Consider the following 17,052-nt stretch of genomic DNA (forward strand, 5'->3'; position numbering starts at 1 on the left):
ATATAAAAAGTTTGTTTTATACAGAGCCAAACATAAATTTACACTATCAAAATTAATTTCCGCGTAGGCATTATTTTCCAAACGAAAATGTTCATATCTCCATGTATTTTATGTACAGGGAAATAAAAGTGGGGAGACTTTTTGCGGACTCGAAGTTAGCAGGAGTGAAGAGGAAAGTTAAAGTGAAAGTGCAGTCAACAGTTTAGCAACATTATTCGCAGCATAAGTCAGGATTATCACTTAAACGCGGTCCGCCCCCTGGCACTCGGGTGAAAGTCGCGCGAAAAACTTCCAAGAAGTGGAAAATGGTAAAAAAAAAATAATAAAAGGAGAATAGGAAAATGCACACTAAATTGTTGAACGCGAAGTTGCAGGAGAAATGGCCACGCTCGGCATTGCTTCAATGTGTCGAAAGACAACGATGGGCAATGGCACAGGAACAAGGACCGGCGAATAGAAGAAAATGGAGCCCTTACAGCCCGACAACGAGTGTTCAAGGACGCCGTTCTGAGCCAGGCCGTTACCAAAACCCCCTTTCTTCCACCATCGACGATGTCGTCAGCTGCAAAAGACGGCAACAGCTTTGGCTTCCTCACTTCATTTAAAGGCCACTTGTCAATGATGGAATGGAAAAAGAGGTTAGCAGTGGCGCTGGAGCCGGAGACGTAGCCGGCTTCCCATGGCGAAATACGGCCAGAAACCCTCCGATTATGCTGCTATGCTGCTTATATTCCCCAACTGTCTCCCTTCAGCCGTTTTTCTTCGCCAGGCGATTATCTTTTCCTGCCCTATTTGTCCCGGATTATGCTCCTTGAGGTAGGGCTTATTTAATTTATATCTAAAACGGTAAATAAGAGATAAATGTTTTTGATAAATATATCAAGTAACAGCTGAATGACACGAACAAAAACAGCATAACTACTATAAAAGTAATTTCCAAGTCATTTTAATTTGATAATTACCTGATAATATGTATATTTGATTACTAGATTATTTTTTCAAATTGACAGTAAATATATGATAATTTATTGTTAGTCGAATAATTCAATAATTATAATTATTTTTGATTTAGATGTGGGGTTTCACAATAAAGCCAGCCTTCCAGGTGCAGTATTCTAATAAAAGCATATAATAATAACTACGCAAGAACTTTAAAATTGCTTTGCTTATAAAAAACCAATTATTAAAATATCAAATTAGAACATATTTTGTACCTATTTCAACAATACAAAAATACTTTGTATTTGTAATACCAATCTGCAAAAATTGTTCTATGTTGTTATCTCCGTTCATATGGGTTGTGTGGCAACCATTCGCTCAACGGTAATAGCACAAAGGCAACACATTGTGAATTAAAACTCCAACAGGGGCAAATGCAACTTTGTGGCCAAGGTGCCAACACAACCGCAACGAAAAGTTTTCAGACCACTCCTGGCTCAAAGTGCGCCTGGCCACACGCCTCCAACGGGCCCTCCTGACTAACTAACTAACAAACAGGGACGCAAGCCAAGCCCACACACAATTGAATTGAAGTGTTTTTGCACTTAAAAGTTTAAACTTTAATCCTTCAATAATATTTTCGCTAGAGTGCAAAGCAAGACCCACCTGGTCACACCACCCCTATCCATCGGATTTCCCGCCTCTGCGGGATTTCAATTACCCAACAGGTGGGGAAAATGCGAACTCGCAATGCAGCTCATTGGCCAATACTGCGGATAAGGAGTTGCGAATTTGCATAGTGGAAATACTTGCTATTTCGGTTTAACCTATGAACTTCAAGTGCATTGCTTTCGGCGGCGGCCAAGTTTAAGCTAAGCCCGGTTAATCGATAGGAAAATTTAACATAAGCTTTAAAATCAGCGCCTCCCCGTCGCCCACCATTTCGGATTGCGGTTGCAATGCACCATAATTAGCTAATTGATTTCAATTTGCATTTCGTGGCTTTCTGGGACAACGTCGAGTGGCTTTTTGCAGATATCAAAATGCGGTCAGCGAAGCGGGTAAGCATTAAGAATGACTTTTTGTGGGTTGGCAGGTGCGTCAATGCAATTATAAAAAATTGTTTCAACATACTAACATGTATTTGCAAAAGTTTAATTCAATTATATTTCCATTTTTTCATACAAACAAACTTCAGCTCCAGCGGCTTATTTTGTTACATATTCATGTCGGCTTGCATATATTCAAAAAGTCTGAGTCTTTACTAATTACGATCAATTATACATTTTTACAAAACTAAAGTGAACTCTTTTTAATTATGTTTATATTTTTTCACATCCAAGAACTGTAATATTACACCTTTAAAAAAAAGAGAATTTCTACTTCATAATTCCTATGTTCGCTTCAAGCTGCGATATATACAAATTTGGATAGTCGCTGACGAATTTTTAAAAACGATGTGTATGCTAGAGTTACAGCCAACTATTTCGATGGAGGCGAACTCTCTGTGTGTCTGTATCCTGGCTTCCACTTTACGATTTTGTATGCCGGTCCATCAGCACCTTTGTTTCTACATACATAGATGGCAATGGGAGCTGCAGGAGCAGCCAATGCAGCGGGATGCAGGATTCGAGGTGTATACTGTGAGCCTTCAATCGAGAAAATCACATCAAACGCCTTGCTTTGTGGCTACTGTTTACGGTTGGGCATACAGTTACAGCTACCTGAACTTAGCTCCAATTTTACCTCGGCCAAAAAGCAGGCCTGCTCCAGCACCTTTCGTATCCTTGCAAGGCTTCGGCTTCGGCTTCCCAAGCCACTGCAGTTGTGGAGGCTAATCAAAAAGCAAAAATGCGAAAATCGTCTTTGTCATCATATGTCTAACACTCGTCTCACTCGTCGGCCCGCCCCTGGGTTTATCCATCCATCCCGCAATCACTCTTCTCTCACCTTGGTCCTTCGGCAAATTTGCATAGGCGTTGATTTCGGTAGCTACTACTACTGCAGTGCCAAGTACCAAGGACCAAATACCAAGGACGATGGGCGCAGAGGTTTTCTGTTTTGGCGTGTATGTGCACGGTGCTTTGACGTTGCCGAGCATCAATCAAAGGATTACATATCGCAAGTTGAAAGGCTCTTTAACGCACATAAAAAAGTGACTCTGCCGGAAGAGGAACTCCTATGCTGGCACGCCATTTGAATGTAAAGTAGACTTCTAGCGGCCTTTCGATCTATCTTAGCCCCATCCCCACCCCACGTCACAAAATATCGAAAAATTTATGTTTTCATCTACACGAGTTTAAAGCTCTCTTGTCATGTTTTTCGTGTGTCACACATTTGAATAACAGACCTATCAATCATCGAAAAAATACAGTGGCAATAGTACTAACAACAAAAACACCACGCCACTGAAACGCTGAGCTAATGAGTGTTGACATATGTCAGTTAAAATGGAGCCCACTAATAGGAAGTGAGGGAAAACCGAAAAAGTGACAGAGGAATGCGCCATGGCAGGTCCCTATCTGGATGATTGTTAACAAGCCGACTGACAAAACCGCAATGAAATTGAGCATTCCAGGGGATTAATTAAAACGTTGACGTTCACCGAAAAAAGCAATTGAGATGCTGTAAATAAAGGACACGAGAGCAGTTAATAATATCCCGAGTTGGGAATCAATCTTGAACTCATTAAATCCATTTTAAAAATGTTTTACTTTGGTTGACTATCAAGTTCATCCAGTTTTCATCGAGTCCGAATTTTAACTAGTTTTTACCTCCTTTTTAAGTCAAATAAATTTTTAAAAGTGAAACATGGACATTGTAGAATCGAACTAAGTGCAACGCGATAATTGTATATACACGCGACCATTGGACTTATAAGTGAATTGATTAATCATTCCTTGGTTACCTCAGCCTTCCAATATTGGTAATATTTCTTTCTTTTCTTCATAAACATTTATGTGGTTATGTTGGCCAGCCTTCCATGAGCATCCAACTCACACCGCAGCCACAACGTTAATGACAAATGTGTGGGGTGTGAATGTAATTACTGGCTCGATGTTGTGTAGTATGAACTCATCTACGACGGCGTCACACGCAGTTGGCCAAACGTCCTAATGTCCCACCTCCAGCGAAATATGTACGGTTAGCAATTGCCACGACCAGACGCACATCCACTCACACACACACCCACGCACACACACACACTGTGCAGTCACATTAATCTCGTAATTAATTAAACCAAAGTCCGGGCCTAAGCACAAAAAGTGACTACTTAAGCCATTTTGTCTCGGAAGCCAACACATGGCCCGCAACGCACACAAAGGCAGCCGCTAACTGACACATGGACAAGCACGTTGGACATTAACTTGGCCTATACCCACACGCACACCCACACTCACACAACCACACACACTCGAGTTGAGTGACAGGCGGCGGTTCTTGGTTTTTGGCCAGTAGCAGCAACAAAATGAAACATTAAGTGAGCGGAAACGGAAACGGCGGCCTAAGTGCGCGTGTGGATGTGTGTTTCGGTCGTAAAGTGTTACCCAAAAAGCCGACATCCGCTGCCCGTTGGCAGACTTAGTCTGCGGAATTTCATGACTTTTTAGCCCTTCGTTACCAGAACAGTCACCTGTTGATCCTAAGCAAAAACACCATGGATATGGAGTTAATTTCCTTTGAGACTTCAGATATCAAATAAAACAAATAATCAATAATCAGAAGTTTGCCAAACGCGTTTTCGTTATAATTGAGCTATATGAAGTTGTTATCCAAAAAAAAGTGCTTTAAAAAAACAGTATATCAACATTATTGTCTGACAAGACAATGGAATAAAATGTTAATTTACTAGTAAAAGCTGAGTAAAATAAATCCGTTGCACCTATGTACGTGGCCTTTTTTAAGACCAATGCCTGCAAATTCAGTTTGAATGCGTTTTACGTGTTTCATGTGAGGAAGCCAACGGAGGTGGGAAAAATGATAAACAGAATGGACGTGCGAATACAAAAGACCTGCGGTACTCAGGTCCGACATGGATGGAAAGTGTTTGCGAAATACGGCAAAGGGTAAATGTAGGCTGGAAAAACTGCTGAACACGGCCCGTCATATGCAAATGCAGTAGGCCTGCGGACATTTAAGGTGTTCGAGACGTAGTCATGGTTGCACAGCTCAAAACTAAGATCACTTTAAAGATATATTTTTCAATTAATGTTAATAACAAAGGTGCCCCAATTACTTGTACTTCTTGTATATGAACATACAAAATATTATTTAGCAACTAATTTGAAAGCAATTAAAATCAGATCACTATCACTAATAAACACAATAATTTTCGAAACTCCATTTTAATTTAACTTATTTTTAACGACTTAAAATTGCGTCAGAACTTTTTGGATATGTCCTTGGTCACAGTCCTGAGTGAGTGAATGAAAGGCGAGTGGTCGACGATGCCCTTGTTGCCAATAAATCGGACAATGATAGCCCGACATGATATGGGCGTCTGGATAATGTGAAAGCATTTTAATAAAATATTTTATGGCGTTGGGGGGTAGACGGTAGCGCTGGAATTTTAATGCTTGAATTAATATTGAATGAATAATAAATGAGACAGCTTGAGAGGCACAGAAGAGGCATTCTTATTGGGTTTTACTCGATTAAAAGAACTGCAAAGTAATTAAGTAATTAATAATTTAAGAGTAGTTCCAAGTAATTGCTGTTATCCAATTTCTTGTTATACGCACTTAAATTTAAATCCACGCTCAGAGTGTAATATTTTTAATTCATTTGTAAACGATCCACTATTTATGCCATGTTTTTCATTCGAATATGTACTTGCTTTAATAAACAAAAAATATTGTATTCATATAAATGCTCTTTTCAACGAAGGAATATACACATAACGGTTTTTACACCTCTGGACGACCTCCACTTATTCAACAACAGTCACTTTTTTCGTTATTCCACCATCCCATTGAAATCAATTGCAGTTCGCGTCCATCAGAAGCGTAAACATTTTGCTGTCGGAAATTAACACACTTTCCGTTTCCGCCCAGAGGCGCGGCAGAGAGTGGGGAAAAAGCGATTCAAACGCCCACATGAAGCCATAATTTATTCATATTCTCCAGCATCTCACTGTCCTTGTTCCATTTTTCTTACCTGGGAAGCGGCGATTTTTCTCGTTTCCCGCTCTCTTTACGAGCGCTCTGAAAATGTGCTAAATAAAAATTAATGACTGCCGGATGCGAATTGTAATCAAGGGGCCAAAACGAACCGAAATACGTCAATAAAGTCTGGCAAAAACAGTCAGGAATCAAGCATTAATGACAACAACAATAGCAATAGGTGAACCAAAACCAGCACCATTACGCCACACACACACATATACAAATAACCCATCACTTCCTTTTGCCATCTTTTTTTCTCATTTCCGGGTGGAAGGCTCGCATTTATTTTCTGTGTTCGTGTCAATCAATTTATATTGGTGGTATATAGGCAGATATTTATAAACTTATGCACATATCCATAAAAATACACGCAAGCCACTAATCGTTTTATATAAATAATAATCATCGATCAAATTTTCACCACAAATAGCATCATTTGCAATCGCTACGTTGGATGAACGGATGGATAAATGCAAATGACGTCCAGCAGGAGGAACTGAAGGATCTGCTGTCGACATCCATTTTGCTTGGCCATTTGTTGTTATGGCCTTGAAGGGGGAGTCCTTATGGCCCACAAAACCAATTGCACAGCAGCCAGCCAGGCAACCTCAACTTCCACCAACCGCCAGTCAAGTGTCCTGCCAGTGACTTCAACCAGGGAACGGGGTTAATCCAACCTGCCAGCTATCCTTGGCCATCTCGGTGTCACGCCTTCCCCTTTCCGCCCAACCCCCCTCCCCCTCAGTCTCCTTGGCATGCCGTCACTCAAGGAGTGCTCCTCGGAACCAGTCCTGTTGATGTGCCAAGCCATTGTTATCGGGGCTATTACAAAATTCTGGAAAGCAAGTTTACGGCAATGCGTTGGACAAATTGCTTTCGAGGCCACCACTCATCTATACGAGTTTAAGTGAAGGAATAAAAAATTACTTAAGCTCATCACTGGACAGTGGATTTGAGATCCAACAGACGCATGTCGTATAATAAATAGAAATATGTGTTTTATATTTTGCTATGGGTGTGTCACCACTACTACGAACTACTATTGCTTAAAGTAAAAATACATTGATGGTTAAAACTGACCTTTTCTTATAATTGCTCTGTTTCAGACACCTTCTTTATTATTTTTAAAATATTAATATCCTTCAGTTATCAGATGAAGTAAAACCGAAGTCCCAACTGCACACTTGTATACATGTAAAACTCAACCATTAGGCACTTTGTACCCACCATGATTTCAAGCACACACGCTTTTCTATTATGCATATCCAAGATACACAAAAGAGTTTCCCACTAAGAGAAATCAGTGGTTCGGCACCATCGCAGCTTGCAATGAAAACATTTGCAAATGTCTCCGTTTATTTATTTAAGAGAAACAAATACAAAACAAAAGTGTTTTGATTGAATGGAAATTTTCGCTAATGGTGAGGAAAATGTAAAGGATTTTTCTAGATAAGCGAACGAGGGAATACATTAAAGTTTTACAAGGAAAGGTTTTGAAATGACAATTTAAGGTGGTCATTTCATTTGTACTAAAATTTATCCTTGAATACTGGCATAAATTAACTCTGTAGGCATTATTGAATAACTAAACAATTAAAAGGTTTAATTTGCCGATATGTAATAGTGAATAAATACATCTAAATAAAAGTTTTTATTTCTTCATTTTAAACGCTTTGTTTTGAACTCATCAACAAGACAATTAAACAATTATTCAAACTGAGACTCTCAACGAAACGGAATCAAAATGCAAATAGATCTGTTGCTCCCCAGCTGGCCACGCCCACTTCATCAGCATGCCACTGCAACGCCCACAATCAGAGCCAAAAAAGCAATCAACAAATATCAAAAACTTCGCTCATTCGTGTCATAAACAAAAAGAGCAAAAACTGTAGAAGGGCAACGGAACCAATTCAAGTACAAAGGCCAGTTGGCAGTTCGACCTTCCCCACCGCCCACTAAGCCACCCACTGAACTCCACTCACCACCCACCTCCTACCACCCACCGTCCCACCGATGGGGTGTCGACTCACCAGGCCATGAATATTTTAGTAAATGCCGCGCAAGGCTTTGACTTTCCCACTTGGTCACCCGTGGTTCCTCACTATTTACAAAAAACAAAAAAAAAGAGTTAGCATGGGTGGTGAGGTGGGGGTGGCAAAGGGTTCTGTTTTTGGGGGATCCGACAATTTACGCCATTTTTGGAAAACTTTTCCTCTGCTTGCGAGTTCAGTTTGCCTCATGGCAGCACCTTTTTTTGTAGGAATGGGTGGGACAAAAATGTGCAAAGTTTGTTGGTGTCGTCGTCTACGGGGCATTTGAATTACGTTATTGCCTAGAAGTATGGTTTAGTATTTTGCGGTTGAAAAAGTTTCAATTGCTTGGGTCGTCGACATTGCGTTTTTTATTAAATAAATTGCAGTGCCACGTCTCTGCCACGCCGGCACTTTCCCTCCATCTGTTTGCCGCTTTGTTATGCAAAAATTTCGAGTCAAAAGGGTTGAGTCTATTCCTCCCGGGGGCCACCAACTCACCCAAGTGCTGAAGTGAAAAAGCCGGCATTGAGTAAACAAGTTGCGGGTTTTTCATGCATGGCCAAAGTGAAAGAAACTGCTTTTTTACTGGTGAAAAGGGTGTCAAGCGGGAAAGGGAACGATACGATACCCATGAAAAGTTCATTAATTAATGAAGCCAAGCCAGCCAGTCATTTCGGTTCGCTTAAATATCGCTGACATACTCGTATTTCGATGTTTGATTTCGTCTTTTGCTCCACTTAGACTGCCGCAAACCTATGCTATTGAAACTTATTTCTGTAAATTATATTTAATTCAATGACATACTTTTTTTTTTGGATATTAACATGAAATCTAGAGACGCAACAACTGTAATCAGCATTCGAAAAGGAGAAATACAGTACAGGAAACCTACTTTCACCTGACATTATTTCATGCTATTTGGAATTATATACCAGCAAAGTGTATTCTTTACTATTTAGCATAGCCATAATTATTATTTTGCCAACCTCTGGCAGACATGAAGGCAAAACTCGTGTCGGAAGCCATGAAAAGCCATTAACAGCATAATGCATAAGAACCCAGGACAAGAACTTTATATATCAATTTGGTAATCCCCTGCGCTTAGCACATATCCATGCCCAGGGCTCAGGACCTCCATATAGGCGTTCTTTGCGTGCCCAGAGGTCTTGTGGTTTCCGCTGTTGTGTTATCCTTGCAGCAGTTGGATGGCTGCACAGACTTTTACCCGAACTCTGGTTGTTAGTCCTAATTAATTATCGCAATTAGTTAAATGCAGCGAAGGAAGTACTGGTACTGGAATCGGGGTTCTTGTAGGGCAAAGAGGCAGCAGATAGCGTCAGCTGACTGCGGCAAAAAATGAATTTTGTGCTTTCGTTTGCACGGAATGCCCAGATAATTCTCAGTTTTCCGCCTGCGTGTCTAGTTTTCATTTTCATTTCATTTAGTTTTTCCCCCGACGCTTCCGTAAAACTTTTTCTCACTACCATGATGCTTGTTTATTTGTTGTTTATTCCCGTAATTGAATTGTTTAGAAAGGCCGAACAAAGATCCTTTGTTTTTAATGGAGTAAGGCTTTCTGAAGGATACTAAAATAATACAGTGGAATATGTGTGAGTGCTGTTCGTTCGATTTGCTAGTCGATGAACTGCAAACTTTTTATCTATTTACTTAGTTACCTTGATTCATCCATCAACTGTTCCTCTAACCGACAAACATCGAGGCAATTCTCATTGGAAATTCGAGGCACTGCAAGAAGCCATTGAAAATAGCATCTAACATCAGTAAACAATCTGCATTTTCAGTTACAAGACAATGCATATAGCTTGCCAGCCAAAGGATATAAGCATTGCCTGCAGGACTTGCGTGTGTGTCTGTGGAATCTTATGCTGTACACATGACTGAGCTCGAGGATGCGAAAAATCGAGGCGGGGAAGGAGCAACAAAGTAGTTGCACAATCTGCACTGATAAATAATAAATCTTCGGCATCGGCATGCCATCTCGAGGAGTCGGCTCCGCAGTCTGGCGTCCTGGCGACGATTCAACTACAGCATAGACAGCCTTAAGTTTTGATATATTTACATGCTGCAACAAAATTGCAACGCAGACAATGCGGGAAACCTTTTGGTAATGAACTTTAATGGTGTCGAGCTAAAGTTTTTCATAGAGGAAATGGTCCTAGCTAAATGCATAAAATAATGAATTATTCTGAAAAGCAAATGACAGGAATTTGCGTTTGAATAGGTTTTTTCATGTAAACTTAGGTTGGGTAAGATCGAGCTCGAAACAATTTAAGACACTAAATTTGTTTATTAAATGTTACTAATCCTTATATTTTATATAATTATAAATTATAAACACAAAATCTAAACAAAAGATTGAAAATCCCATTGTAAGGATCGCAGTTCGCGGTTAGATATCTGTGAAATGTAGTGTATGTCCTGCAAGTAATCGACAAGCAAACATTAATAGCATTTTGGTGTTTGCTTGGTGGCCGTGTTTTCACGCAGATAAGAAGCCAAAGGAAGCCGTTCCGTAACCGAGCCACAAAACTTTGTGGAACTGCGTCGAAAGACATGGCAGAAGTCCTGCTCCTGAGTTGGTCCTGAGTTGGTCCTGCTGCTGGCGCCTTTCGCTTTGACACAAAGCTGCAAGGCAAGCGGAAAGTTTTCGGTGCGCCAAACTTTTGGTCAATGCAGTTACATAATACAGGGCCGAAAACCCCAACGTGTTTGTATGTTTTGCTTGTTTTTTTTGTTTTTGTATACGGGCCAGCTTGGACTAGACTGGCGTGTAATATGAGCTAAGCGAGGTCAGCTGCTAGCCGCAGTGTTGTTGCTGCATATATACGCTTATAATTAAGCATAATATGAGCCAGATCCTGGACGGCAGCCTCCGTTCCACGTGCTGGGCACTAAGTGTTGGCATGTGGTTTTTACTGTTGCCAGGATTGCGATGTCCTTGTTGTTGGGTTGTTCTGCATTTTGTTATTATTTTTCCCTTTGTTTAGGGCTTGTTGCGGCAAACATGGTGGGTCTGGGTCTGCGTCTGCTCCTGCTTCTGTTTCTGTTTCTGTTTCGGTGTGTGTGTGTGCGAGTTTGGTGCCCCTTTTGCAGCATAATTTGCACAATTAACACTGCAATAAAGTTTTTACGCCAACAATTAAGCGCTGCCAAAAGAAAGTTTAATTGGTAAGTTTTCGTTTAAATAATTATAATAACCAATTAAAGGAAAGTATAGGTTTAGTGCAAAAGCAGAGCTTCAATGTACAAAAGGCCAAAAGGAAATACTTAATATACGAGTATAAAGTTTAAAAATGGGAGACTATGACCTAGAACTCAATTAAATTTCGATTGATAGAAACCAGTACACACGCTGTAGGCAAATTAAAAAGGACTTTTATTTTCTATTATCCCTTTTTTATACAAATAGCGTATAGGTTTAGCCAGCTATGTGGAGTCTTAGTCCTAGGTTATTTAAGAATCCAGAGAGGAAACAGCGTTTGGCAAAGTTCCAAGTTGAAGACGGTTTGGTGGTCGAGATGGACACTCCTCAGAAAACCCGTCGAATTCATGAGGTAGCCCAAATTGGAGACGACTTGACTGCCACTTTGGCAAGTCCATCGAAAAACTATTCATCTGATAGATCTATTCCCCTAACGAAACTTGAGAAAGAAGACAAGAAAGAGGAGGACTTCTGGGAGCTTAAGCAAGTTTTTCAAAAAATGGACTTGTCCGACCAGATCCTCCTCTACCGCTCCTTTCGCCTCCTCCCCTCCGCTTGCTGCACCCTTTGGCGGATCACCAGGAAACGTCTCGACTTCCGCACTCTTCACAAGGATCTCAGCGAGGAGTCGCAGAAACATCTTCTTGTCCACATGATGGATAATTTCAAGTACGCTTACTTCGTCGCAGATAAACTACAGGTGGGTGTGATTGTTTCTCGAGTAAACGAGACACACAATATTCCAAAAGTGGTTCACTCTTAAAAATGTAGGCTTAAGCATGATAATTATATGAAAGAAATTATTTCATTCTAAAATTTCATAATTCTTAGGAAAACCTTAATGTTTTAGAAAGAGCAGGAGTGAAGTCGCTAGTCTCCGTGCAACACTGCGAATTGCTGAGGGAAGAGAATTCCGTAACGAAAGTTAAGGCTTTTAGTCACCCCGCTGGAGGAGATTCAGCTGGAAGTAGAATGGCCCAGTGGCCACTGCATGCGCTGCCCAAACTAATGAGAAATTTGCGCCGACTAAAGGCCAGCTGCGAAATCCAGGTGCACTTCATCGAACATTTTCAGGATCTGGAGTTACTAGTACTGTATGGCTTCATTTCGCAGACTGCTCTCACGGGGATCTTAGAACGGTGCCACAAATTGGCCAGATTATTCCTTCGATTCGATTGCGATACCTTGAGCCTAAAGTTCATTGATAAGTGTTCTAATCTGAGAGACTTATCTTTGACCACAGGACTGTTCGCCCACCAAAAGGACCTTGTCTTGAAACTGACTGCTCTTCGCCTGCTGGAGTTGACACAATGTCAAACGAGATATCGGCTGACATTGGAGTGCCTGCAATTTATACTGAACCGACGGAATGACTCTGTGGAACTAATTCAAATAGATTGCAAGGGCTTTCAGGACCCCAACTGGATGAGGGAGGTGGGTCTGGATCGGTGCTCTCGATTGCGAGGATTGGTCCTTGCAAACTGCTATTTTCGTGACCGCGAGATCCGTTGGCTCTCATTTCCAAAAGTTCAGAAATACATTGCTTTAACCAACTGTCATGATATTAAGGACTACCAGTTGCTTGATATAGTGAGAAATTGTCCCGGTCTCAACGATATCTACTTGATTGACTGTCCACAGTTGAGCTGGAAGGTCCTTCAAGGAATTTGCCGCATCCGGAAGAGTGAAAATCTCAACTATCCCATTACCGTGATCCTCAATCAGTGCTCGGAACTCAGGCAGGCCTATCAGTCTATGGTGTGTAGATTGTTTTACTTAATTTGAAATGCTTTCGCAAGATTTTAAAGTGTTTCTTCCATTCGGTATACTTTTACAATTATATTCGTTAGGTAATTATTTATTTTCTTCTACAGTACTCGAACTACTGGTGCTTCAAGCTGTCGTACCTCAGAATAGAACGCGTAATTCAGGAATGTCCACCGATTACAGATATTCAGATTTATTTCAACAACAGCCAATAGTGCCTCAGAGTGATAGGAACCATAATTGTTTTACAAATATTTTACAAATATATATATGTATATTTTTCTTCGTACAAATTCAGCGAGAAAAAATTTATTTTTAATAAATATATAATATAAGAATAATAAATATTTAATAATACTATTTATAATAAGCTTTAGCATGTATGAGTAAACCTTAAAATTTTTTTTTTAAAGACTTTTGCTTAATGATGTAGTCTACTTTTAAATCCTTTACAAAAATGACAATATATATATCCAAGTGCCGTAATTTACTACTCAAGTTGATAAAGTTAATTTCCGTTAACCTCAAAATAAGCCACACAAAGCAAATTTCTCATCCTCACCAGGAGGCATCAACCGAAACCATAAGGCATTTTCAGCTTATTACGGCTCATTTCACAAACATTTTTGTCCCGCCCACATGGGAAAGAGGCGGAAAAGCGGAGAAAAGCGGGGAAAAGCGGAAAAAAATCCGAACAAAGGAAGCCAAAAAGAATGGCAGTGAAGCCGGAGTAAACGAGGCATGCGGCAACCAGTAATGGACAATGGCTCAACAAAGACATGTGAATTATGTCATCTATTGTTTCTAGATTACTTCGAGGAGCCAAAAAGCAGATGGCTACATTTGCGGCCCTTTTCCACTGCCACTTACTTCTCCACTTTTCGATTAATTAAATCGTGTTTTGCTTTCGCTCTCTTATTGGATCTGCTGGAAGCCAATTAAATCGCCAATGAACCTCGAGAAGCCTTAAATGAGATTTTAAGCTTTTGACAGATTGAGTTTTGATTGGGAATGGGAGCTGAACGTGGAATTGAAATTGCAGTTATCGTTTGGCGACCGTGGCATTAATAAATTCCCAAGTACTGGGCTTCCGGTGTATGGTTTGTTTTACGACGCAAGTGTGTGCGATGGGGTAAGGCAAGGATGTGTGGGGCCAAGATATTGTCCTGCTCCTGCCGTGCGTGAGGCCATAAAACACTCGAAAGTTATGGTCCTGGTCGATGGCTAAATGCATTGGTATGCGTAGCGTAACGAAAAACAATTAGCTGCGGCCAAATAAAAGTGGCCCACATGCTGCACAACCAACCACTCACACACACATTGTCTGTGCACTCGGCAAAAATTTGACAAAGCCATAACGTTTAACCCCATTCCAAGCCTACCTCAAAAAAAATGTCCATATAAGTACAAAGCTACAAAAATATTACAATGGATATTTCATGTGTTTTTAGGTATAGAAACAAATTTCACGGAAATAGCGCTATTTCGTGGTGTGGCAATCGAGCAAATTTTGGCATAAATGTAGTTCTGAGTGTCGCTGTGCGGTATCCATCTTTGTTGTGGTGGTAAAAACTTTTATATGGCTTGATTCGCTTGTTTCCTGCCTTGTCGGAGACACGCCCCCCCCGCGCCCGGGGGTCTTATCACTGTACACGCTGTCTGGAGCGGATTGCTGGCAAAGTCATGTCCTGAATGACGAATTCCATCGGGCTATTATGTTCTCGACTCACTCGTCCGAAAGTCGCAGGCAGGAGAAATTGTTTGGCCGGAATCGTGTGCATTTTACTTTCTGATATTCAATTAATCGAAGTTTTATTTGTCTGATTGCCATGCGAGAAAGTGGCGATGGTGTTGGTGGTGGTGGTGCCACAGATAAGTGGATGAGTATAAACAATTACAGTGTGGAAATTGTTTGATTGTTAAATGTTCGAAAAGATTAACAAGCAACTCTGAAGATGTTTTTTATTAGTAATCTGGATTAAATCCAAGGAAGTCCGAAATAATGTTTTAATTGACGCTTACAATCAAATTGCACTCCAATTAAGTTGCATAGAATAATTTAATATATATTGATAAGAACTCTTAATAACTGAACTTCCCGTTTTGGATCAATACCTTATAAATTCTGCCTGGCAGCCAGGGTGGAATTTAGATAGCAGTTTTCCAATGTCCCCATTATAGTAAATTCCAAACAACGTAATCCTTTAATGCCTTTCTAGCTGCTAGTGCTCCGGACTCGGCGACGGGTACTTTAGCATGAGCTTTAGCTCCTTTCAGAGCAAACTGCATCTCGAATTCCTTATTTACTTTATAGGTGCAGGCAAAGTAAACCAATACCAAAGCTATTTTAGTCGCTTACCGTGTTTCCTCATTTTTTTGTGCTTCTTTGAGCTTCTTTCCCCGACTCAGTTTAATCAGTGGCATTCTAGGATGCCCCTCTCCGCATTCCGGCTCCTTTTTTGCCCACCACGCTGCCGTTGTCCTGCACTCAATTCGTTTTCTTTATTTTCCATCAGACGGAAGTCATGTGTGCCGGCTGCACATCCTTTATGCCATGGCAGGCAACTGCAGCTCGCTTCCAGCTCCACGATGAAGAAGTCCGTCTGCCTGCAGTAAGGACTTCAGCCGGACACACACACACACACATACACATATTTAAGCCATACCTATAGGGCAGATAATCGCTTTACAATCAGGCAGGAAACTATTGCAAGCATGATTGTTTCCGCGGAACGTGTTTGCGCCGGAGCAGTTTCCACCAAATGCGAAGAAATAAGGAAAACAACTTTTATTCAAGAAAGTCGACATTGGCTGTATTCTATGAGCACATCAATAAAAAAATAATGCATTCAAAGTTTCATAAAAATATTTGCACCTCTAGGTTGCAAACACCTTAACAAAACAGTAAAGATGCACTTCAAATGGAAAGGTTATAGTACTATAAAATAGTAATCTGTAGAAAAAGGCCATATTCTACACTTGAGGCTCATTATAGTTTTATTTTAAGCGATTTAAAATAAAATAAAAGTGTGTATAGGTTACAATTAAGTATTTTATAACAAATCATTTTATTTAAACTGGGAAAATAGTTTGCGAAATAATCTATAATTACTGACAAAGAAATCCGACTTCTTGGCCCTATACAAACCGCAGACCGAAACTCAATTTCAAATGTCAGTCAAACAAGAAAAGGGCCGCTGGTGAAAATTTCGTCCGACGGAGGCCAACCGCAAATAAATTACTCGGCCACGTTAAAGATTTGTTAATAAAGATAAATTTACTTATCGTTTATCTTGATTATGCAAAAAGCCTAAGTGAAAACTCAAAGACCCCAGGGTTTCGGGGGCACCATCGAAGGAGCTGCGGAGGAGCACAAAAGCCAGAGACGCCGGTGGCAATTGAATGAGGAGGCCAAGAAAGCAGCAGATGGGCCTAAAACTTTTTCATTTCCTTCGGGCCAGGCCAACAGAATGGCCAGCTTAGAGTGATGGGGACGAGAGGTTGAGGATGAGTTTGGCTGCCTACGGTATATGGGCCATGTATAAACATAATATATATTGCACTGTTTTATACCAAATTAAATAACTTGCCTCTCGATCTCGGAAAGCCTGAGCAGCAATTCTGGTCTTAGCATATTTGCCCGAGGCCAGGGATTCCTTTTTAAAGAAAGCCAGTGTCATGGGAGCCAAGAGTCTGGGCTGGTTGAATAGACCTGGCTATGTCAACAGCTCCTGATTAAGTTCTTGGAGGCTCCTCGTGCTAAGGAGATTTCTATGAATATTATTCAGCTCTTTTTTGTTGCCTTGCAATACCTTGGTTAGGAGGCTCACAAGGAATGTTTGCACTTTGGCATGAAATTAATGAGATGGACATGTGATGCAGGAAATCTCTTTTAAATTCTTTTATATTTTTTTGGCGCTCGCAA

General features: G+C 40.6%; 1 protein-coding gene across 3 annotated transcripts; it reads left to right on the top strand.

The window, feature by feature from the left end:
• The first annotated feature begins 11,484 nt into the window (after positions 1-11,484).
• Positions 11,485-13,424, top strand: LOC122626009 (dynein regulatory complex subunit 6). 3 transcript variants are annotated; one of them, XM_043806106.1, is made up of 4 exons: positions 11,485-12,060; positions 12,192-12,950; positions 13,002-13,118; positions 13,235-13,424. In XM_043806106.1, the coding sequence occupies exons 1-4, from the start codon at positions 11,587-11,589 to the stop codon at positions 13,340-13,342; spliced, it is 1,458 nt and encodes a 485-aa protein (XP_043662041.1). In that variant the 5' UTR covers positions 11,485-11,586; the 3' UTR covers positions 13,343-13,424. The 3 variants fall into 3 exon arrangements, with proteins under 3 accessions (XP_043662041.1, XP_043662042.1, XP_043662040.1); XM_043806107.1 differs by having other exon boundaries at positions 12,192-12,410; positions 12,474-13,118; XM_043806105.1 differs by having other exon boundaries at positions 12,192-13,118.
• The last annotated feature ends 3,628 nt before the right edge of the window (positions 13,425-17,052 follow it).

The sequence above is a fragment of the Drosophila teissieri genome, chromosome 2L (genome assembly GCF_016746235.2).
Source record: "Drosophila teissieri strain GT53w chromosome 2L, Prin_Dtei_1.1, whole genome shotgun sequence".
In the NCBI taxonomy this organism is placed as follows: Eukaryota; Metazoa; Arthropoda; class Insecta; order Diptera; family Drosophilidae; genus Drosophila; species Drosophila teissieri.